This window comes from Canis lupus, chromosome 20 (assembly GCF_011100685.1).
Source record: "Canis lupus familiaris isolate Mischka breed German Shepherd chromosome 20, alternate assembly UU_Cfam_GSD_1.0, whole genome shotgun sequence".
Classification (NCBI taxonomy): Eukaryota; Metazoa; Chordata; class Mammalia; order Carnivora; family Canidae; genus Canis; species Canis lupus.
In genome coordinates, this window is record NC_049241.1 from 12,963,329 (window position 1) to 12,988,248 (window position 24,920).

At 41.3% G+C, this 24,920-nt stretch overlaps 1 protein-coding gene across 13 annotated transcripts in view; it reads right to left on the reverse strand.

Moving 5' to 3' along the window:
* The window catches only part of ITPR1 (inositol 1,4,5-trisphosphate receptor type 1), a 319,048-nt gene that overhangs the window by 141,560 nt on the left and 152,568 nt on the right, over positions 1 to 24,920 (reverse strand). For 12 of the 13 annotated variants that reach the window (XM_038565792.1, XM_038565791.1, XM_038565790.1 and 9 more), the window contains 15 exons: positions 24,442 to 24,600; positions 22,168 to 22,340; positions 20,676 to 20,795; positions 19,471 to 19,665; positions 16,810 to 17,061; positions 15,682 to 15,823; positions 14,798 to 14,951; positions 13,377 to 13,564; positions 10,092 to 10,230; positions 9,376 to 9,430; positions 6,679 to 6,844; positions 6,412 to 6,582; positions 5,853 to 5,918; positions 4,666 to 4,803; positions 1,457 to 1,582 (listed from right to left, as the gene is read on the reverse strand). In XM_038565792.1, the coding sequence (XP_038421720.1) occupies positions 1,457 to 1,582; positions 4,666 to 4,803; positions 5,853 to 5,918; positions 6,412 to 6,582; positions 6,679 to 6,844; positions 9,376 to 9,430; positions 10,092 to 10,230; positions 13,377 to 13,564; positions 14,798 to 14,951; positions 15,682 to 15,823; positions 16,810 to 17,061; positions 19,471 to 19,665; positions 20,676 to 20,795; positions 22,168 to 22,340; positions 24,442 to 24,600 (2,244 nt within the window). The remainder of the gene's footprint in view (positions 1 to 1,456; positions 1,583 to 4,665; positions 4,804 to 5,852; positions 5,919 to 6,411; positions 6,583 to 6,678; positions 6,845 to 9,375; positions 9,431 to 10,091; positions 10,231 to 13,376; positions 13,565 to 14,797; positions 14,952 to 15,681; positions 15,824 to 16,809; positions 17,062 to 19,470; positions 19,666 to 20,675; positions 20,796 to 22,167; positions 22,341 to 24,441; positions 24,601 to 24,920) is intronic. The other variant, XM_038565795.1, reaches the window with a different exon arrangement.

A 24,920-nucleotide genomic window follows, 5' to 3' on the forward strand; every position in this document is an offset into this window, starting at 1 on the left:
ACTTTCATATATGTGCATTTCTGTTGGGTTGACACCCAAGAGTGGAATTGCTGGGTTGTAGAGCATAAACGTCTAGCTTGGTAAAGTACTGCCCAACAGCTTTCAAAAAATGAGAACAATTTCCATTTTACACTACAGCTTTTCCACACCCTTGCAGATTTATAGTGTTCTTGGTGGTTTTGGTCTTAGTCATACTTTGTTGTGCAAATTTTAGTTAATTTACACTTCTCTGCCGATTACCTTGTCCTGTTGTCTAGATTTCCTCTATGGATGATTTCATTTTAAACTTTTTTTTACCCATTTAAAAAAAAGTGGGTTGTCCTTTTCATTATTGACTTTTTTGAGTTTGTTATATATTCCGGATAGGACTTCTTTACTGGACACATGCAATGCAAATGTCTTCTCCCACCCTCTGGTTTGCCTGTGGATGATCTTAATGATGTCATTTGGTGAACTGAACTTTTAAAAGAAGTCCAGTTTATTGATATGTTCCTTTATAATTAGTGCTGTTCGTATACTGTGTAATCAAACTTCACTTACCACCAGGTCATCAAGATATTTTCATGTTATCTTCTAGGAAGATTATTCTGTTTTTTGTTTTTTTTTTTTTAAACCCAGAGTTACTGAGTTTTATGTTTAGTGTGAGGCAGGGGACTTTAAACTTTTTATCTTCTGTCTTTTCTTTTCCCATACATAACAAAGAGGGAGTATTACTCCCTAGTCTAGCAGTCCTTTCCTCCAAAGCTCTAGTGGTCCTAATGAATGTGTGTATGCACGTGTATTTACAAGGATGTCCTCTGTAGAAAGATTGACAAAGCCAGTAGACATTGCCTAAATGTTCACTAATATGGGGATGGCTTTTAAAAAGTTACAGCCAAACTATGGAATGCCATGTAGCCATTACAAAGTCTCATCAAAAATGAGAAAAATTTATATATCTATGACTTGCAAAAATAGCCACAATGTATTAAGTGAAAAAAGCAAAGTCCAAAATCAAGTGCAGAGTCCATCACCATTTTTCTTTAAAAAAAAAATGCACAACACATACTTTTAAAATATATCTTACAATTATGCTTTATATGAATATATTATATATTTGTATGTACATAATGTATTATGTATACAGAAAACTTTATGCATGATCTCAGAAGGATATGGCTGGAGAGTGAGAACCAGCAACTCTTTGGTGCTAAAATTGGATGTAATGAAGAATATTAAGAGAAAATATAAATATCTTACATTGCCCTACCATCTCCTCCCTTCCTTTCCTGCCTTCTCCCCTAAAAAGATGGGGAGTATTTATGTCCTCCTGAGAGTTGGTCCCGATGTTCCCCTTGGAATGAATGTTGCATTATAACAAGTCCCCATGGTCACAATAGCAAAAGCACAAGTTGCTCTTCGTACTGCTTCCTGCCCTCCTCCCCTCACAGGTTTCCAAACCAGCCTTAACTCTTACCCCTGGGTTAAGAAACAGGTTTATGTGTTTGTGTAGCAAGGCTTGATTCTGCTGGTTGCCTGCACAGAAATTCTGCAGAAATTCATGAGCCAGCCTCATTATCTCCTGCATCTTGGTATCTTCAGCCTATATGGAAGGAGGGAGATGAAAAACAGGTTGAAAATAGGGCCAGGCTGTGGACAATATAAGGTCAGTAGGAGACAGCACATATTGCTAGGCCAGCAGACCTCATTCTATGACACATCCATCACCTGCCAAGTGGAGTTCTGAAGGTGTGTCCTGAGTGCGTGTTGTGTGAAAATATTGGGGTGCTGGGTGCTGCACTGCTGAAACTGCAAAGAAGCCAGTAACTTATTCAATTCTCTTATGTTCTCTTCCACTAGCCGGCAGATTACAAAAATTATTTGGGAAAAATGCAATACAGAGTGGAAGCTGAGAGGGAGTCTCTGGATTCCATTTCTAGCAATTTCCGAAATTTCTGAATCCCCCATTTCTGAGAACAGAGTGAAAGCAGAGCAGCAGCTGACTGATCACTGTTGGTGAGCCTACATCACCCCAGCTCTTGGGCTCAACCTTTTTAATCTGCCTAACATATGCATGTATGCATTAACTTTTGGCAAGAGATAACACGTTAGTCTAGAAATATCTTTAGATTATAAATCTAGGCAAATATACCTGTCATAATCCTTTCCTTGTCACCCCAGCATCAAATTTAACCTAAGAGTTAGTTTTCCCATCTGCAAGATGGGATAATATTTGCCCCAGGCATTTCACACAGCTGATTATGTGATTCTCATTTCCTACAGTAAAAAACAAATACTCAGTAGTTGTAAAGCATTAGATGCCCCATGATAAGAAAATGGATTAAAACCTACTGACCGATTCTAAACAAGAAAACTTTTAATACAGTAAAAATGAAAGGAGAATTCCAGTAACGGAATCATCCCTCCTATTCATTTAGCTCACAGTAGCCTCCCTATGTCTTCTCATATATACTACCTCTTTTCAGAGGCCAGAGAGTCTAGCAGTTAGGAAGGCAGGCCCTGAAACCAGACTGCTTAGCTCTTATCCTGGATCTGCCACTCACCACTGGATGATGTTGGGCAAGCTACTTAACTCTTCAAGGCCTCCGTCTCCTCATCTGTAAGATGGAGGTAATACAAATGCACACTTCATATGGTTGTCATGAAGATTAAGTGACAAAATCCATGTCAAGTGCTCAGATGGTAATCACACAATCAATGTTAGCTATTGGTTTTGCTCTAGACCAAGGTTCAGACAGATACTCTAGGCTTTGTGGGTCGAAAAGCGAAAGAGAGGACATTAGGCTGGTACCACTAAGAATATAACTATTTAAAAATGGAACAATCATTCTTAGCTAATATGCTGTATAAAAGCAGGTGGTGGGCTAGATTTGGTTCATGTCTGCAGTTTGCTCACCATGGTCTAGATAATAATCCTGGGAGAAAACAGGACACATCTGTCAGAACAACTAACAGAAGGAATCTGAGCTACCAGCTTTAACAATCTAAAACGAGCAAGTTTAAGGGGACATTAATAGCAAATCCCCATACAACAAAGTAGATACTACATTTGTCTCCCACTAACAGAGAAAGTGGCATACCTTCCAGCTCTTAGAAATCAGAGGCCTTGGGACAGGGAGACACTGCTGGTTGACAGCAGTAATCTCAAACAGTTCTGTACTCTTTGACTTCTTCAGCTAAAGGGAGACTCTGCTGGGGCTCATGGAAACTAAAGGCTTCATCATGTGAAATGGATTTTTACAAGGCAGGCAAGCTCTAAAGACCTCACATAACCAGAAGGTATATCTGCTCTCAACCAGTAACACACACACACACACACACACACACACACACACACACACTGTTCTACCACCAATTCCAACCAAATCAGGTTACCTATTCGTTATTCTACTACTCTATGGATGGATATCTTTCAGGAAACTGATGATATTATGAGGCAAAAATAAGGCCAGCAAACTACATCTTCACATTCTTTACACATAGCAAGGTAAATCAACTTGCTGGTTCTAGTCTAAATGTCAATCAAACTTGGATGACATGCACACTTGTAATTAATTTGAAGTTAGTTAAGGTCCTGACCTACTAGAGGAATTAAACATATACTTTGTGCCACTGAAAGGCTTGGCTAGCCTGAATCACATGGTCCCCATGCCCATGGTGGTGGCCTTCACCAAGAACTTCCTTGAGCACAGGGCAGCAGGTATAGCAAATAAGACCTCGACTGCACTATAACTGAGCAGAGCGGGCTCTGCTATGTGTTGCTGGGCCAAGTAAGCAAAGTATTGTACCTCTGGCCACAGTCTTCTCAAGTGGAGCTACTCCAATTATGACCTATCTCATGTGCTGTCTTAAGGATTAAATGAACTGGTAAATGAAAATGACTCCATGCCGTGCCTGGTACCCCGAAGGCACTAGCAGTGAGCCACCTTCAGGCAACTCTTCACTGGCAAGTTTCTCTGGCAGTCTCTGGTAAACTCAAGAGACAGAAGTCCATGTCCTGGGACTCTAAAGTTCCCCAAGCCTCAGTCTTCTGATCTGTCAAATGGGAACACCATGACAACTGCACTGGATTTTGAAAGTGAATAGACACTTTTGAAAATGCCCTGTCAGGCTGCACAGTGCAAAGCACTATTGCTCTACTTCCCTAAACCCTATCATGTCCAGGCCAAATGCTAAAAATGACAAATGAAAAAACGGGACAGAGAGTGTAACTTCTAACAGGAGAAAAGGACTTAGAGCAAAGTATCACCTGATATATCCAAATACTTGACCAGATGTCAGCACACTGCTGACTGACTGATTTTGGGGTAAGCCCCAAAATCCCACATGCATTTAGTAACCTGTAGTGCTTAAACTGCCTGGATGGCATCTGCAGAGGACACTGTGGAGCACAAGCCCACGTGCAGGTAGAGCTGTCCAACCTTTGCACCCAGTGTGGTGTGGGAAGGAGGGGAGAATTAATGGACTCTTATTTAGAATCTTAAAACAGGAGGCAGGTTATGGGCAATGGAATTTTATAATGTTTCATACAGGTGGGCCAGATATGCCTTATATTCACATCAGCTTCATGTCTTCGCCAATGATATCCTAATAAGAAGAATTTAGGAAAACCCAGGGATCTGCCCCACTCTGGGGAGCAGCAGCCACAGGAGGGGACTCACTCACCTTCTCGTAGGGAATCTGTAGCAGCTCCAGCACCACGGCGTGTGCACCCATGTTCCGGAGCAGGCGCTGCTGCTGCTTCCTGCTCTTCCTCACAGAGGCACTCTCCTGAACACAGAGTTTGCTGAGTCGAATCAGAATCTGTCAGAAAGAAAGATCCACAGTGTGTACCTCTGACCAATATCTCAGTTCTGAGCTCCGATGTACAGCACAGTGACAACAGTCAATAAAGTTATACTGTATATGTGAAATTTGCTGAGTAAACCGTAAGAGTTCTCGCCCACCTCAAAAGCGTTTGTTGTATGAGATGATGGATATATTAATTAACTTGACTGTGGGAATCATTCCACAGGGTATATCTATCAAATTATTGTGTGACATGCTTTAGTGAGATTTCAATTTTTTTTTTTGTCAATTATACCTCAGTAAAGCCAGACAATATTTTTTTTTGAAAAAAATGAAAGATATCAATTTTAGAAAACTAGGAAGCATGACTGAGAAAAAACTGTAGGCACTGGTCATGAGCAGGGAGGCAGAAGTGATCACAGCACACTAAACCTAAAATGAGGGAGATTCCTTCAATATGTAGTATCCCTATAAATCCATCAAACCAAATCTCAACATGGCTAAGAACATGCTCTTCCAGAGTGTGAAGTGGATTATGGCTTCAACCAAAAGTGGGGTAGTTTCAGAAAGATCTTCTAAAATGGTGAGACTCAGCATCATTGCCAGGGACTTGGGAAGAGTTTGCTCTGGGTTAAAAAAAAAAAAACAAAAACAAAACAAAACACAAAGCTCCCAACCTCCCAACTTTGAACCACATTATGCAAAGATTTCTAAAGAACTAGAGCCCTAATTGGGGGACACTATATGCTGTCCACTGAGATAAAGCCTTGACAATGATATCAATGAATCCTTTGGTCCATTATAAACCTATATAAATATAGGTGATGGCTGAACCTATAAAAAGTGAGAAAATTGAGGACTACAGATAAAAGTGGCATAGGATGATTTGAACCAAGATCTGAACCAAAAACCCATGTATGTAACCTCTGCAAGCTTCTTTCTCCCTGTTTAACTTTACATGAAGAAAAAAGCTGAAGTGTTTGCACCTTCAGCTTGACTATCAAAAACTGTAGCTCCTTGGAGAATTAATAAAGGAGGGAAAAAAAAGGCAGGAGGCTACTTACCTCTTTCACCACCCTGTAGTTGTAGCTACTGGTGCTCTCATGCTTTTGTGACTTGTTATGCCCCTCCTAAGGACCAAAATAAATGTAAGTGTGGTTTGTTCGGCCCTTGGGCAATAGGTCTGTTTGTTCGGAATGGCATCAGCATTTAGGAAACAATGAGAGTTTGACAGTTTTTCTACAGCCATGCTGGGTTTCAGCCTGAGTCACTTGCTCATCATCTCCTTTCTGACATATCACTGAGGTGAGAGAGGATGATGGGCCAGCCTATTGAGAATAGGTTCTTCCCCAGGGGGGTTGCAAGGGAAATGTGGTGCTAATCTACTCAACAACGAAGTCTATTCCCCCACGGTCCAAGGTGACACGGAAGTAGCAGCTAAATTTCCATTTTGCAGCTTATTTCCTAGGAGAATGGCTGTTACTACAGCCACTTAACAAGCAGATCTCTTGAGAATGAAGCTCATCCTACAATCTGCACTTCTACTGAAAACCAGAGGAGGAAATTCCCTTGTTTGAGGAGCTCATCCAACTGCTCTGGCAGCATGAGCGGCGTTCCACTCACCTCTGTTTTCTTATGTTCATTCTCCCCAGAGGCACCATCCATGGCCTCATCAGGGCCCTGCCCTTTGTAAACCCAGAGCTCCGACTTTTCCACAATGGATCTCAGCTGATCCAAGTCTTGTTTGATCTGTTTGTAATTGTCGACATCTTGGCTGGTAACAAGCAGCTGAACCTGAACAGACAGGATGTATCAGTGGTGCACAACAGCCTCTTGGACAGTCAACAACAAAAACGAACACACACATACAGGAATGGCAGCCCCAGCTACCTGTTTGAAGGCCTGCAGGACCTCCTGCCTCTGACTGAAGTGCCGAAAGAGCAGCTGCAGGGCCCCTGACACCAGGGGTGGGTAGTCATGCATCGTCAAGTGCAGCAAGACTCGGAGGAAGGTTCTGCCTCCATGGTCATCCAAGTCCAGGGGGGTATTCTCCTCACTACAGGAGTGCGTGGAAGGGGAGAGGCCAGATGAGCCACACGCACCCTTCTGTCACACAGACTCACCCACCAGTCAGAGTTCTAACCCCACAGTCAACCTCAGCAGGCTTGAGTTTTAATGAGCTTCTGTAATAACACACTACTGTTTTAACTTCAACTATCTTAAGAGGTGAGGGGACAATGAAGATCTCACCACAGTCCAATTGTAAATCAAAGTCCCCACCTTCCCACAGTGACAGGAACTGGCTTTTTTATCCAGATTCCCAGCTCCTCGATTTGAGTGTTCTTCTGCTAGGTCTCATCTATGGTGGGAAAACTGCACACAGTTGTGTTTCTCCTAAATTAGTAGTTGATTTTTTATTTAAGATGCTGTAAGCCAGTGCCTACCAAAGTACCTGTGGCAAAGGACCAGTTGCTTTTATTTCCACTTTCACAGCTACCTGACGTCTCAGTCTATACCAGGTCCACTGGTCATGCACTTAGATATGGCAGTATCAGGTTACTGTAAAAATGCCCAAATGATTCCTCTCATTTTATTTTTAAAGATTTTACTTATTTATTCATGAGAGACAGAGAGAGGCAAAGACACAGGCAGGGGGAGAAGCAGGCTCTCTAAAGGGAGCCCAATGAGGAACTCAATCCTGGGACTCCAGGATCTTGTCTGAGCTGAAGGCAGATGCTTGACCACTGAGCCACCCAGGTGTCCCTCCTCTCATGTTCTGTACTTATGTCCCAAACTGGCAGCAAGCAGTCTGCAGACCCCGCTTTGAGGAATGTCGCCACGAATCACGACAACTCAGTGTCCTTCAACTGAGATTAATTAGCAAACTGTCAGAGGTTATCTCAGTGTCTATGATAACTATGTGTTATTTATATAATTAAAAAATTAGTGACCAAGGCCTGGATCAAATGGCAGACCACCACATAACTGAGCATTGCCACTCAATGATTGTGTCTGTGGCTATATTGTACTTACAATCCAACGAATGCCAAATGTTGAGACCTTAATGCTAGCAGGTTAGCAAGAAAAGCACAGAGAGGACTTCGCAGGAAAATATTCTATTCATGCTACATGGTCCAAAAAGGTGTGAAGACAATTTCACTGATGTTCAATATTAGAAAATGATGGGAGAGTTGAGATACCACAGAGCACACGGGAATATAATCACGCTGAACTCAATGTACTCTGTTTCAGAAAAACATCTTTCATCATAGCAAATAATATTGCTATTTCGAATTTCTTTGGTTTTACATTAAGCACTGGGGTAGACTGCCAACATTGGTGTCCTCCAGTAAAACAGATCATCCTGGTATATACCTCCTTATGTAGGCCCCTCCCACAGTGACAGTGGGCCTTCAGCTATGTGATCTGCTTTGACCAATAGGATATTAGTAACATGATAAAAGCAGGTTTGATTAGTGTTGTATACTGTTGGCCTATCCTGTTGGGACCTTTGCACTTAGAGCTAGTCACCATGCTACAAAGAAGCCAAGACATTCCTGTAGAGAGAGAGGAAGGGAAGGAGAGAGAGTTCCCAGTCTTACATATATTTCTACCAAGGAGCCAAAAATGTGAGTAAAAGAACCTTGGATGTGCCAGTTCTAATCACCAGCCCCCAAAAAGACTGAACAGTGGCCAGTAGATGAGCCATCCAGCTTAGGCCCAGTCAACCCATTTAATTGTGAGAGGTAATAAAAGGATTATTTTAAAAAATCCACTAAATATCTGGAGTAGTTGTTACACAGCAATAGAAAACTGAACCAAGAATATGTATATGAAAGAAGTATGTGGGGGTGCCTGGGTGGCTCAGTTGGTTAAACACCTGTCTTTGGCTCAGCTCATGATCCCAGGGTCCTGGGATGGAGCCCTGTATAGGGCTTCCTGCGCAGCAGGGAGTTTGCTTCTCTCTCTCCCTCTGCCCCTCCCCCTGCCTGTGCTCTCTTACTCTTTCTCTCTCTCAAATAAATAAATTAAATCTTAAAAAAAAAAAAAAAAATCTATGTGCATAGGGTATTTATACCAGCTTGTGGCTATTCGAGTCTTAAAGGTATTTTAGTCTCATAATAATGTTTTAAGTCAACCTTGAGTAATCTGATCTTTTAAAAAGGGGGATCATGCAGTCATCTAATGTTAGAGACAAGGTATGTTTTGGTTGTTGCTGTTGCATGGTCTCTAAAGAGCTCAGAGACAAAAATGGCGTCCACCAGCAGCAGAAACACATGATCTTGCTAACCTCACTTTGTTTTCAATTCCCTCTTTCTTTCAACTCTATTTTGCACCATTAAAAAAAAATCTTTTAATACATGCACTTGGGGAAACCTACTTCCATTCTTTCTATCCCAGGCAGGAAACATAGATATTCACACACAGACACAGCCAATTAATATCATTCTGACCTGAGCCGATAAATAAACTAAACCCAAAGGCTGTTTCCTAGAAAAATGAGGGAAAAGCCTTTTAGAGCTACACAAAAGGAGGCTTCCCAATCTTAGAACCACCTACAAAACTGAACACTGAAAATATACTTTCCTTCCTCCAAAGATGCCTTCTGCTTGCTCTTCAATGTGTTCAAAGTCAAGAGTACCTGGAAAGTTATAGAACATAGTTTCAGATGTAGAAAGGCCTAAAAACATAGGCTGTTGGTGAACTTTTCTAAAAATAGCCTTGTCCCTGCCTATAGGTTAAACCTCAAGTCTTTCAGAATCTTGTATTGTAAAGCTGTGAAGCCAGGTCAACCCACATCACACTGTCCAGTGGCTCTGGTGTGCACTGTTCCACATTTCTGCTGGTTTTCTACCCACTCATGATCCACTTAGTAGAGCAGATGACCTCATGCCAAGGAAGCTCAGGCCTTGAGAGGTGAAATTGTGTCTACCACCACCTTTCCCTTTCCCCTTCATCACTATTTCCTGGGCAGGGAAAAACTTCCATCATGAGTAAAAGTTGCTAGTGGACAATAAATATTTTTTGGCATTTCATGTAATCACAACACTACAACTCTCAGCTGTCTTATGACTAAGAGACTCCAAGATGGAAGGAAACAAGATCTAACCCAGAAGAGATCAGAACTCTTTCAATTATTCCTCTACCCATAAAAGGTAACTCCTAGGATTTCATTCTCCATTGCAATATACTTCAAAATATTAGTATTTTATCCTTTCTGTAGAATGTACTATTGGAATCCTCAGTTTTTATTAGACTCACACCCCATTCTATGGCTGAAATCCCATTGTGGAATCACTAACCTGGTACATTACTTGGCCCCTCTTGGCTGCTGTTTCCAGAGGATGTTTCCGAAGTCTGGGAATTGCTTTCATCAAACTCTCTCTTAAATATACACAGGAGGCAGGAGATCCTATAATCCAATCTCACATTCAAAATAAACTAAAGATTCAAGTGGAAATGGAAACAGATTGGTTACATTAGCATACCACCTGTAACACTCTGCCAAGCCACTGCACTCTGGCTGGGCCTGGTATCTGCTGCATCAATTACCTTAAAGCACTAAGTGAGCCAAATATTTGGCTTAGATTTCAACAATTACTTTAACAACAGACTTCTATGGAGTATATCAAGTCTGTCCATAGCACCTTAGCTTCTAGTACAAACTTTAGCACCCTGACAATTAATTTAATAATTGGAACAATAAATCACTCACTCCCTACTCCATCCTCTATAAAACATGACTTCAGCAACTATTAAACGCCAACTCTAGGCCCTGAGAAGGGTGAAGTTAGCTGCCTTAATTTAAAAGAATCCACAGAGAAATACATGCATGCTTTTACTACTAGAAATTAGCATGGTCCATATTTTTCATTTCTGATGGTTTCCTTTGATTTATAAAACAACTCTTGGGTTCCTTCTTCATTTACTTCTTACATTCCTTTGCCCTCTACTCTGAAGCAAGTTACATTTTCCAGTTGTTGCAAGAGCCAAAAAAAAAAAAAAAAAAAAAAAAATCAAAACAAAAAAAGCAACTGCTTGGCATTATTTGAGGACCTTATGGACATTCTCCCTTCCATTCTCTTCTCGTCTCTGCCTTGCCCTCTTGGTGACCTGACTCAATCCCAGGGCAGTCACCTCTCCCAGACTGAGATACTACTACCTTGGCTTGCCTTCTGAGCTCTTGGTCATTGTTTCCTACTGATTACTGGACATCTCATCTGGTGTCTTGCCAGAGTCTCAAACTCAGTATTGTACAAAACAATGTCAGTCCTGCCCAAGTTCTCTCAACCTCAGTCAACCTCAGAACATCTACTCCTCTCTGATACAAACATCTAATCACAGACTAAGTCCTGTTGGTTCCACTTCTACTGGATCTCTCCTATGATTTCCCCCTGCTCACATCCTCCTTAGCTCCTGCCTTGCCATCACCAGATCTACCTCCCAAAGGTGTTTATTTTTATGTCAGTCCCCTTTATGAAAATTCTCAAAGGCTCACTATAGAACTAGGTCCTAACACTTTAGGCACCCAGAACTCTCTAGAATCTGGCCTGGTCCTCCTTTCCAACCTCATTTTTGACAACTTCCGTTCCACACACTCTGTCTCTGCCCAAGGGGAGTTACTACTGGTCCATGAGATGTCATGCCCTGGTTCAACCTGCTCCAAGTTCAAGGGGACTTGAGAATGTCCCCTTGGTTCTATACTACAAACCTCGTTAAGGTGTAAAAGCACAGATAAAATCTATCTCCTCTGTAAAAACCTTCTCTGGTGCTTACTAAATGGGATCAAATGATACACCCCCCATGTCCTAGGAGAATACTTTTCTCATAGTTTTACTTCCTTTTTTTTCCCTATTAGACTATAAATCTCTTGTGGGTATAATCTCTGTTCTAATCATCTGTGCATTTTTCTGAGTGCCCAGCAAAGTGCTTTACGTATGGTAAGGGGGAAGTATTTGTTGAAACAATGACTCCACCAACCAGTTGTTCTAAGATGATGACACTGAGAGGACCTCAAGGGTGTTATCAAGTTTTATACTGCATCACTTCTGATACATGTTCATGATACTAACATACTTGGGACGCATAAGGCATAGCCTGAGAAGTCCTTCTCAACTTTTGGTTAGGCAAAAATTCAATGAGGCTTCTTCTAAAGTCAATCTTTACAGCACTAAATATTTGAGGACTCTCATTGATGCTTTCAAACTATTGGTAAAAGTGACTTCAGACTCAAAAACAAATTCTTAAGTCTATAATAATTTGTAATCACCTACTACATGGTCTGGGGTTGGCAAGAGGCAACATGAGACAAAAGAGAAAAAAAAAAGTGGTAACAGCATTATTTTCATTAAGGAGCAAATGATTTTGCTGATGAATAAAAATGACCTACGAGCAGAAAGAGGAAAACACAGACTGTCAGGAGATCAGGAGGGTTCTCATACCTGAGACCAATCCCTGTCCTCAGTAGATTGGCTCCCATACCTCCTTTTGCCCATGCAAGGCCTTTACTCCTACAATTATCCTCTCTCCTATGTCAACAACTTGTCCCTCTCTCTAGCTGACCATTCCATTCATTCCATTCAGCATACAAACTTGCTATAATCTCTCAACTTAAAAAACATTCTAACAAAAACTTCCTGTTACCAACAATCACCCTCAGGCACTTCCCCATTTTTCTGTTCATTTTATAGCAAATCCACTCAAAAGAGTTATTTGTACTTACTCCCCCACTCGGATTCAACCTCTCCCATTCCCTCTTAAATCCAACCTGCTCCAAAACCTGCCAAGTGTACTCCCACCTCAAGATCTTCTCATTGCTATTACTTCTGCCTCCGAGACTTTTCCTAGATATCCACATGCTAGCTTCCTCACTTCATTTGGGTCTCTGATCACATTGCCTTACTAGAGAGGCCTTGTCTGATAACCCCAACAAAAACAGTATCCCTGGCTTCCTTCCTCCTGGCGGCCTCCAACCATCCTGATCCTCCTTTAGATTTTAGCATCCTTAACACTTACCACTCTCTGACACAGAATATTTGTTGTTTAATATGCCTAAGAGTCCTACCAAAATGCAGGTTCTTTAGAAGCAGGAATTTAATCTATGTTGTTCAGTCTGATCTCCAGTGCTTAAAAGTACTTGGCACAGAATCAGGTTCAATAAATATTTGTTGAATGAATGAATGAAAAAGGGAAGGGAGGGAGGGAGGCAGGTGTTGCCAAGTTCATGGAACCTTAAACTAGTTATGAACAATAAGCAAGGAACCCAGCTTTATGTAGAAGCATAACCAAGTGAATTTTAAGCAAAAGGAGCAGCTTGGGTGAAGCCATAGAGGTCAATGATTATGGAAAGCTAAGGCAACTACAGGAAGTTTTGTCATGACTGGAGGAACAAGGCACATTGGGGAGGAGCATGAGATGACAGGAGAGGGATAAAGACAGCTAGTTCATAAATGGCACTGAACAATGAGCTAAGAATTTACCTCCATACTCTCCCCCAGAAAGTCTAGGGCTTTATAAGAGCAGGGAGGGGCAGATCCAAATGGTAACCCTGTGAAGCACACTTCCCACCACGCCTGGCTGATGGTTACCTGGAGTATTTCGATGATCTTCAACTTGGTGTCCATGACCATGATGTCCTCCTTCTCTGGCTCTGCCTGTTTCACATTGCCTTCAGGGGCAGCAGCCATGGGAGTCATGGGTAAAAAGCCTCCTCCCCGGAGCACGACCTGGGTCATCAGCTCTCCAACCCCATGGATGGACCGCATTACATTACTGCCTAGGAAGGGTCAGGACAGACCTCAGTCATGACAACATTCTAGAAGAGTGGTCTGAGGCACCTGGCATGGGGAAGAGACTCAAGACATATTATTTAACATGTCCCTGTTCTGACACATTCTCAAGACCCTAGGAATCAGAAAAGGTTAATACCCATCAAAACTCTGGGGACTCAGGAGTAACAGAAAACACATGGGTTTTGAAATTCCCCAAGGGGCATTTTTGTGTATTAATTCACCTGCCAAATTTTACTGGTCACTTAGCATATGTTTGTTGCTATACATAATATTAGGGGTATAGCAGTAAACGAGGCACAAATTAAGTGCTGCTATGAATACTAATCTTGAGCACACTGGATTACCTCTGAGGCTCAGTTTCTTTATCTCTAAAATGAGAATAAAGGAGCTCAGTCAGAGGATGAGATGGTGAAAAATATGTGAAATGACTGATCACAGGACCTGACAGATGGTGGGAGATAAGGAGATGTACTTTTTCTCTTCTAGCTGTAGAGACAATCTCACTAATTATCCAGACACGAGTACCTAGTATGGGCCTACCCTCACCCTAAAACAGAGGAAAAAACAAGGAAAGGCAGATTTTCCTATTCACAGATTGGAAATACAAACCTGGGTTTTATTTCATCATATGCTAAATCATCATTGATTGATCACAACATATCAAAAATGAGGACAGGACATATGTTCTTAAGAGATGAGCATGAAACTGGTTAGATAACTTTCAAATGGTTTGGCAAAATAGACACCCTAGACTCATACATAGATCTAAAGGAATTTGAGCAAAATGTGAATAATCAAGGACTCAAAGATCTACAGGTGTCTGCTGTGCTACTCTTTCGGCTTTACTTTTTGTTCGAAAATGCCCATAATTGGGGTGCTCAGTCAGTTAAGTGTCTGCCTTGAGCTCAGGTCGTGATCCCAGGGTCCTGGGATCAAGCCTCAAGTTGGGCTCCCTGCTCAGTGGAGAGTTGGCGTCTTCTCTGTCCCTCCCCCCTCTCCCCAACTTGTGTTTGCTCTCTCTCAAATAAAATCATTTTAAAAAAGGAAGAATAAGAAAATATCCAAAATGAAAAGTCCAGAAGAAAAGGACAAGGGAAGGACAGGAACTCACAGGGAAACACATGATACAAGTAGTAAGGGGAAAGTCTGGGAGGGCATGTCCCTGGGGTGTGGGTGCCAGCAAATCCTACTCCTCCACTTTGCCACAACATTCTTACCTTTATTCTCTTCTCCTTTTGCCATTTTGCTAATGGGGAAGATTGTTGTCACGTGCACACAGTCCAGTATGGCCAGGAGGATTTTCGTTAATCGTAGAAGGTCAGAGAAGTTGTAGAAACCAAAGTAAATTAGATTCCTAGCCAAATTTACAACCTATTATATTAAAACAAAGAGAGAGACAGAGAGGGAGAGAGAAATGGTGTTAAAGTGTACCCTTCAGTTTTATGTGGACTAGTTGATAAATGACTGATTCTGTCCCTCTTTATAGTAAGAGAAGGCATATACCTTGCTTGCCATTTCTGATCAAATTTCGTTTTATAAGGAGAAAAATAAGAAACAAAAAACTGCACAGCTACTGACTTCTTTTAATAACTAGTTAATAAACAACTGGCCTAATCATGTGTCTGTGGAGCTTCCCAAAGAGAATACAGGGCAAGCCATGTTATAGCCAGAGGGCATAGATAACAATATTGCAATCCTCAGAAATAGAACTCCTCACAAGGAAAGGGGGGACTCAAAGAGAAACATTTTAACTCAAATGTAGTAAGAATTTATATACCTCAAAGGATCTGTGACAGATCTCATAGTCTGTTTCTTTCCTGTTGTTTTTAATATAAAATACAGAGTATACGTACCAGTCTATCATGTTACATGATAGGATTCACCCTGGGTACTTACTCTAAGAGCTTAACTACCATTAAGCCAAGTAACTGCTATCAATTCTATTTTATTCTTGAACAAAATTGAGCTGAATTCCTTTTTATTACAAAACCAGAGTATCATGATAGAAATTACCACATGCTAAAATATTTTCTATTTACCCAACAGAAAAATGACCGATGAAAAGCAGATAAAACATACAGATCATTTCATTATGAGTTACCTCAAATGTAAGCTTATTTTTCTCCTTATCAGAGAAAGGAAACCTCTGACAAACCACATCTCTTAAATACTCCTCCACAAATTCCATGGTTTGGGCAAACCTCTCCTTAATTTCATCTTTGGAAGCTCCGCTACTATCATAGCTAAAAGAAAAGGAGAGAGAAAAGGAAAAAAAAAGTCAAGAACTTTATAGTTAGGCCTTTCTCAGCTGCTCGGCCACAAAGCCGAGAACCCCCCCTCACCAACACTCCTATCTCACCCTCTGTCCTTACTTTATTCTTTCCCCCTTAGCAGCTATCATCAAGATATGTAATCATTTGAGGCGCCTGAGGGGCTCAGTCTCTTAAGAGTCTGCCCTCAGCTCAGTTCATGATCTCAGGGTCCTGGGATGGAGCTGGAGCCCCGTGTCAGGCTCCCTGCTCAGCGGGTATCTGTTTCTTCCTCTCCCTCTGCCCCTCCCCACCCACACCCTCACTTGTGCTTTGTCTCTTGCTTTCTCTCTCTCTCTCTCTCAAATAAATAAAATCCTTAAAAAAAAAAGAAAAAAAAAAAAGCTATGTAATCAATTGTCTTGTTTGTATCTCTTTCCCTTCAAGTGTAGAGATAGTGTTCTGGTTGGTTCATTGACATATTACTTAAGGCGGACACAAAGTAGAGACAAATATTTGTTGACTTTAAAAAAGAGACAATGGAACCCTGGGTGGCACAGCGGTTTAGCGCCTGCCTTTGGCCCAGGGTGCGATCCTGGAGACCCGGGATCAAATCCCATGTCGGGCTCCCGGTGCGTGGAGCCTGCTTCTCCCTCTGCCTATGTCTCTGCCTCTCTCTCTCTCTGATGACTATCATAAATAAGTAAAAATTTTTTAAAAATGTTAAAAAAAATAAAAAATTAAAAAAAATTAAAAAGAGACAAGACATAAATTTAATCATGCCATCTTTCACATTCTTCAAAAAAAGCAGTATTTGCCATCTACTTTTTAATTTTAAGCTTGATGGGGAAAAAAAAAGACTTCATCTTTCTGTTATGATTTAGCTAGACTTTACCATAAGTTGTCTGTCTACCCTGACCCAAACATGATGAGGTTTTAAAGCAACATGAGGTCTCGGTGCAGGGAGAAGCCAGACTCACTCATCGATGGCAATCTCCGAGGGAATCTCAGACCAGAGGCGGGCGTATTTCACAGGAGTGACTTGTTCTTGAGGATCTCGGTCCACGTGCATATGAAGCATGAGACGGCAGAAGGATGCCCTCAGGTCATAAGGCAGGTTTTCATCAGACATACAGCGGAGAATGAGATCTACATCCAGCTGGCCTGATATTTCATTGATGGCCAGGTACTGGCGGTCTAGGCACATCCTAGCAAAAAGGTTCAACTGATACCTGGAGAGAAGGAAGGTTACAAAAAGAAATCAGAAGTCATTGAAGATGAATGGGAACACACATTAGACAGTTCAGATATCCCCAACTTTCACAGGAGTGACATTGAACACCTGAACATCGACATGCTTAGATGGCTTCTGTGACCAAGCAGATAAAGGAACACTTCAAGCTATACCACCAGTCATACATATCTACCTTGCTGAGGTGGAGTAATTATGTGACTATTTGATTCCACTTTGCCCTTGTTTATTTTATGAAATAAATGGGGGAAAATGTTACGTGTAAAATGCTTATCTATTTCTTCAGCTGTTTTTTTTATACAGTATATAAAGACCATGTAGGAAATGTTCAAGATATCTCCCATGTTGAGTCTAACTAGAAATTTTATAATACTCTTAGGGTCTTATCTCATAAGCCTCCTTTTTGACTTTTACATGAAAAACACGATGTACAAAGTAGGGGAATCTTCAAAATACCTTATGCTTTCTTCCTCATCCAACTACATGTGGTTTTTGTCACCTCCTGTACTGGACTAGGGAAGCACTCTTTCTCATTCACCCTCATAGGAAGATGTATCAAACGTTAAAAGAGTAAACAACTTCTAATGTGAAATAAGAAAGCTACTGGCTTCCAAAGTGGCAAATACTGGCTTCTGAAGCTAAAATTCTGCTTATTATCAATAACCATGAGTTGAAAGTAGTCTCAATCTCACTAGATACCAGTGAATGCAAATAAAAAAAATATGATTCTATTTCATGCTTATAATATTAACAAAGATTAAAAAGCATCACAATATTCAGTCAGCAAAGACCAGGAGAAACAAAGTTCTCATTTACAACTGGTGGGAGTGTGCACCAAAATATCCAATCTAGAATTGCTTGGTAAAGCTGAAAATATGCATGCTCGCCAATTCAACACTTTACTACTAATATGAAATGGAAACTCTTACTCATATGCAATGCTTTTGAATAAGAATGCTCCCGGACATGAAAAACAAAATTGTGGCATACGATGTAATATCAAGGAGCAATGAAAACATAGCATAATAAAATGGAACCCTGCTCAGCTTTTGTACTTCAAAATTAGAGAAGTACATCTACCGTCATTAACACGAACACATCTCCGAAGCAATACAAAATAAATAAGGCAGGTTTCAGAATGGAACTTAGAATAAAGTACCAATTACATAAATTTCCAGGAGCTGGCAAAATAGTCTGTATTTTTTATGAATGCATACAAATGGAGTAAAATACATCGAGAATGTGGAAGGTTACTTACACACTGTATGCATGAACGGGAGTGAGGGGCAGGGAACACAGGAGGGAATAAAGAGCACTAGAATGGCCAAGTTTTACTCATTAAAAAAATGCCATAAGCACTTCGCCATCTTCCCTTCTCTTTTCTTTGAAAAATTTCTATTGGCTCTCTTCCCCCTTCTTGACCTCTCCGTTGCCTTCCCTGAGGTGGTAGGGCCAGCAGGACTTAAAGCTGGAACCAGGGAGACCCTGGCGCTGACAGAGGTAACCAGCAGTGAGCAAACAGGTACACTCCCTAGGGAACAGACAGTGAGCAAACAGGTACAGCCCCCAGGGAAAGGCCAGCCAGGTTTCTCTGTCATGGGAGGGAGCTGCATATGTGGAAATGTGAAGGCTACAATAACCCAATGGTGTTGGAATGAAATTGCAAGTATTGATGTGGACTCAAAGTTTCATTACAAATTTGCACAGATGGATACAGAAATAGAGAAGATATATGGGTGCCTATATACAAATATACAGATAAATGTGAATATGCACACTTGTTTCCTAGCTCTGTCTGCCAAAGTTCTAAGGAGGTTGGCACTACTATCTCTATGCAGATAAAGGACCTGGGACATAAAGAGGTATATAACTTGGCCAAATAAAAAACCTAGGGGCACCTGGGTGGCTCAGTGGTTGAGTGTCTGCCTTCAGTCCAGGTCGTGATCCTGGGGTCCTGGGATCGAGTCCCGCATCAGACTCCCTACAGGGAGCCTGCTTCTCCCTCTGCCTATGTCTCTACCTCTCCCTGGAATAAATAAATAAAATCTTTAAAAAGAAAAAAAGTCAAAAATCTAGTATGTAGGAAGGTCAGAATTTGAACCCAAGCAGTCTGACCATACAGTCTGACTCCTAAATACTACAATATGCATGTATGTGCTGTGCTGCTACAGGCAAACAATAAACTGTTCTGCCCACCAGGCCAGGGCCTGAAATCAATTCCCTCTGCAAGTGTCAATGAGACCTCATACTCCAAACTCCTAAAATGCACATCATTTGCTAGACAGGTAACAACTTATGACTCCCTGGAACAATCAACAAGTAACCAATAAAATCCTCATTGATTCTTTTCACGGTACCCCAAACTGAGCCCGAAGGGACTTCTCGTGACCTGTAGTAGCTGAGAACGTCCCGGTCTTCCTTTTGGCCTTCTTTAGCGTCTTGTGCCAGTTCCCTCACACTCTTGCTGCGGATCTCCTTGTTGCTGTCTCTCCAGAAGAGCCACACCTCCTCTTCATCTTCTCCTGCTTCTAGAGCATTCTCTCCAGTAGAAACACCCTCAAATTCAAAACGAGAAAGAACCAACCTGGAAAATAAGAGAAAGAGGGAAAACTCACTCCATTGAAATACTTGCTGATCCTGGATCAACTGTAGCAATACACTGAAATTTAGCTTCACTTTCAGCAGAAAGACAGAGATGATCATTTTTTGTTCCTTAGTGGCAGGATCACAAAAAGCCAAACATTAACTTCTTCCTATACTTTATGCCAGTGGTTCTCAAGCAGGGTGATTCTATCTGCCTTGCACCCTCTCCAGGAGACCTGTGGCAATGTCGGCAGACATTTAGACATTTTTGTTTGTCACAACTGAACAGGAGGAGTACTACAGGCATCTACTGGGTAGAAACCAAGGATGCTGCTAAACACACAGGACAGTCCCCAAAGACAATTATTCAGGCCCAATGTCATATGCTGAAGTTGCATTAGCCTTAAGCACAAAATCAAGTCATGCATAAGAAACAAACAAACCAAATCACTAGCTTAGTGCCTAATTGAGTTTGAGGTTTTGTTTTGATTTGTTTTCTAAACACTGGCCTTTATTACTGGCATTGTACTTACCAGGAAAACAGTTCCCTTGCTAAAAATGAATCACTACTATTACCAAAGTTTCTCTGTACCACTAAACACTTTTGAACAGTGATAATTTAAAAAACTCTTCCCTGCAGTATCTTAATATCATCAATGAATTACCTCCTTTACATTTTAAAACTAATAATCTTACTTTAAGAGCATTAAGCTCTTAAAATTAAACCAAGTGTGTACAAAATGCTCTCTGGTGAATACACTTAGTTTTAAACCAGTGTGCAAAAGTAAGTATAGAGGAGGCCACTCCAGAAGCAAACTTAATTCCCTTATCCAAGACCTTTGCATTAGACAGATCTCATGCCAGCCTGTCTGACTTCAGACCAAGTCTTCACCCAAAAGGGTAAAGTTCTCTTAGTCAGGAGTGCAGACATCCACTGAACCGTACAAGCTCTATCTAAATCTTTTTCTCATCTGTATCTTAAATCCCAAGACTACTCCCTTCCCCACTCACTTGGTCTCAATTAGGATGTCGGCATTGGTTGGATTCAGCACGGCTTTACATATTAGTTCTTGGGTCACTGGGATCGATTTGTTCATGGACACACAGAGGTCAGAGAGATAATCTAAGAATCTGTCGAGAAAGAGAAAGCAAACAAAACATTTTCTGTAGCCAGAGAGGAGGTTTGGCTCTTGGAGCCTGACTCTGCTAAGTGGACAGTCCATACCTTGGACAAAAGAAATCAGAGACATTTCAGGTTTGGCTGCCAGCATCTACAGCACCACCAGGAACCCAGTCACCATAAGAAAAGAAAGAAAGAGGCAGAAGAGGAAAGCGGCCATGACTGGGGCAGATGGAGAAGTGATGAGGCAAAAATGAAAAGAAGGAAGACATCCACATAAGGAAGCAGTGGATGGAGGGGGACCAGAGAAGTTAGGAAAGGCTCTGAGGCCTGAGTTGGAATCCCTGTGCTGATTCTCCTTTAGTTATGTTCTGATATGCAGTGTGACTTGGAGAAATTTCTTGACCTTGCTGTATTACACTTTTCTCATCCACAGAAGAGGATAATGTATAACCTCAGAGAACTGTCCTGAAGATTAAATAAGCTAATTCATGTCAAGTGCTGGTTTAGTTCACTCCCTGGTACATGAGAATGCTCCACAAGGCATCATTTAACTTCATGGGTGGGAGGAGTCATTTTGTAACAACACTATCAGCTCTCCAGTGTGATTGTTCACGATATCTATATTATAAGCTATTTCCTACTTCTAAAATGTTGTGGATCTTTTTTTTTATATATAAAAAATATTTATTTATTTGAGAAAGAGAGAGAAAGCACGAGCAGGGGAAAGGGCAGAGGGAGAGGGAGAAGCAGACTCCCTGTTGAGCAGGGAGCCCAATGTGGGGCTCGATCCCAGGACCCCAGGATCATGACCTGAGGTGAAGGCAGGTACTAAACCGACTGAGTCACCCAGTTGCCCCAATGTTGTGGATCTGAATCAGGAGAAGAAAAGAGGGAAGAGAGGAAGAAGGTGGGGAGATCTATGAGAATGAGAAATGATAGAATCCTAACATAAAATAAAAACACTCAAGTAACAACTAAGTTTGCAAAAAAAAACTCTTATGATATTTGGGGGAAGTGTTCTAACTGATAATCGGGGGGTACTACATGGTCACTGAGTGGCCAGTGCTATCTGCCATTGACTGAGCATCTACGAAGTACCAGGTACTTCACATGCATTTATTCTCATTCAATTTTCATAACCATCCATTTAGCATAGAAGGAAATTAAAGCTCAAGGGGAAAGTGAAGGTCACCCAGCTGGTAAATGTTAGAGCTAGGATTCCACCACAGGTCTGTTCTTTCCGCTACTCATCCAAGAGCCTCTCAAGACTGGCCTAAATGACATCTGCCTCTGGCAGCCCTCAAAAAGGAAACCCAGCCCAAAGCACCATGACTGGTTTGGTCAGACACATTCTGCCAATCAGGCCCACCTCCGCCTCACCTGGGCTCCCTGTTCTTTCGCACCAGACTGACAAATGTGTCGATCTCAGCAGCGGTGATGTGTTTTTCCAGGAGTTTTCTGTTATTGTGAAGCAGGGCAGTGATGGTGTCTTCGGCCAACACATCGTAGCCAATCTGTTTTTGCATGAAGCCAAACTGCTTGGCTATGTACTCCTTTTAAGGAAGAAAAGAAAGGTTGACAGAGAGACCAAAAAATATTAAGTTCAACCCAAAACTGAGGAAAACAGCAACAGTCCCTGATGAGAATGATTGTTTGTAAGGGAAATCCTAGTGGAGCATCTTTCCACAACTTTCTAATCTAGGATAGCAGCTGCAAACTCCCCCACATCCTTCATTTTACTAAACCTGCCACACAAATGTAATTAAGCAAATTATCCTGTATGTACAGATGGGCATTTTAGTAAGTGCACAGTATAAATATTAATGTGGTGACTTATTTTCCTAAAAGGTCAAAAGCTGTTTTTCAGCTCTGATTTTATTACTAATTCAAGAGGATTTAACTGTGCCTTGCTCCTCTATGCTGCTGAATAAATATACTTAAGCCTACCTAGCTATTTAGAACAATATTACCCCATTCTGTATTCTTTAACTGGGGTGAAAATACATTTTTATAGCCAATGGGTAGCAGAAGCAAGTTAGGAATACCTAAGCCAGTCAACCAGATTCATAGAACCTATGACAACATCTCTGGCTTCTCTCTTTGGGGATCAGACATGATGTTCCATAACAATATATGAGGAACTCAGGGAAGCCTCTTGAAGATATTGCTTCTTTCTATTCAAAAATATTTCCCTTCCCAAGACAATTTGTTTACTGAAAGTTCCAAAAGCCCTTGAAACTTGGCTTAATTTTTTAAAATTAATTCCAAAAACCTAAAAACTACTCAGAGTGTCCACAGTGGACACTGGCCACTTTTCAGCCCATGCTCAATAAGGATGCACATTTAGGAATTCACCAGCCCTCAAAGATACACTTATGCCAAGTGGCATAGAATCCATAAATAATAAGCAGAGATAGTCAATGTAGCAGCAGTAAGAGGGAATGGTTTGGTCTTTTCATGTAGAAGCAAAATGTGCTGGCACACACTACAGGCTCCAATGCATCCTTATCTGAAGATAGCAGAGAAAGAGAATAAAATCTCTTTGGCACTATTTGAGTATGGTATTGACACACCGCAGGTGAATTTAAAGCAATCAGAGCACCCAAAGACCACCTGTCCAGATTAATGAACGCAACATCATAGGTATAGGATACTTTTAATTTCAACAATACCAAAGGCAAAGTCAAAAGCTTAGCAATATTTGCTAACAACATTATATCTAATACTTTAGAGCATTGCTTAAGTTTAATACTATCTTCATGACAAAATATAAAAAACCTTAATTACAGAGAAAAGCTTAAATTTAAAGGCCAGATGTTGAGGCAGTCAAAAGTTTACAAACAAAAGCTTTTTGTAACACAACGCAGAGACTGGGAATCAAGGTTTTCATAAGCATCATCTATGCACCTACAGTACTTAGAGTAACATAGTGCAGGGCCTCTCAACCTCAGCACTACGGACTATCGGGCTGGATAACTATTTGCAGATGGGGATGTCCTGTGCATTCCTGGATATTTAGTAGCATCAGTGGCTTCTATCCACTAGGTGCCAGGAGCACCTCCAAGTTGTGACACTCAAAAGGGTCCCCTGAAATTGTCAAATACTTCCTGGGGGACAATATTAGTTCCAGCTGAGAACTACTAAATGTGTAACACAGTTCACAGGCTTCCTTAAAATACCAAAATAATGGGAAACCCCAGAGAGGTTAGAACATTTATTTCATGGGGAGAGGATAATATATATAGTGCCATGACATAGACAAGGACTTAGAATGTCATAAAATATGAGCCAAAATCAAAATAAAGTTACCAGCAGACATGTAGACTATGGAAGGGAGCAGGAAGAAAAGATTCCACTCTTCCTTTAATATAAACCCATGTAATCATTTTCCATAAGGCAATAAAAATGTAATACCAATGCCAAAAGAAAACTCTCATTGAAAGGTGGCTGCAGAAGGGAACTTCTCTGGCATCTTTCTTAAGGACTCTATCTTCTGAGGCTTGCAAAAATTTATTTCCTTTCTAAGCGTGAACTTAATAAACTAATCTCTAGTCATTAAGTAACTATAGATGTGAGACTTAAAACTCATGAGGCGAGTACATGAACTTCAGGGATGAAGCTGCCCATTACTTCCCATCCATCCCGAATACCAACCTGGTTTTTTCTGTAGTCTTGCTGGGAGTGTCTCAGGACCCTGTAGCAGAGCCGGCAGATATGTCTGAATGGGGCATGCCGCTGATCCCCAAGCTCCTCCAGCCGCAGCATGGGGCCATCGCCACAGTCTGTGAATGGGGCTTGTAACAACTTGAAGATCTGATTGTGAGAAGGAAGAATGAATGCTGCCATCATTTACAGAGTTAATGGCTAACCCTTGGTCTTAAACTAATACAACCTCACAGGTGGTGGGACTGCACAGGCAAATCTTTCTAGATCAACATCAATAATCTGAAAATTACACACAATCCATCAACTGAGACTGGCTACTCACTGAATTCAGGCCACCTGGACCTTATTGGTCCTCAAACACTTGCAAGTGTGGTGTGTAGGGCAGTGGTTAAAAGTATAGACTTTGGAATTAGCAAATTTTAAGTTGAACTCACTCCTGCATTATTCCCTAGTGGTATAAAGCACAG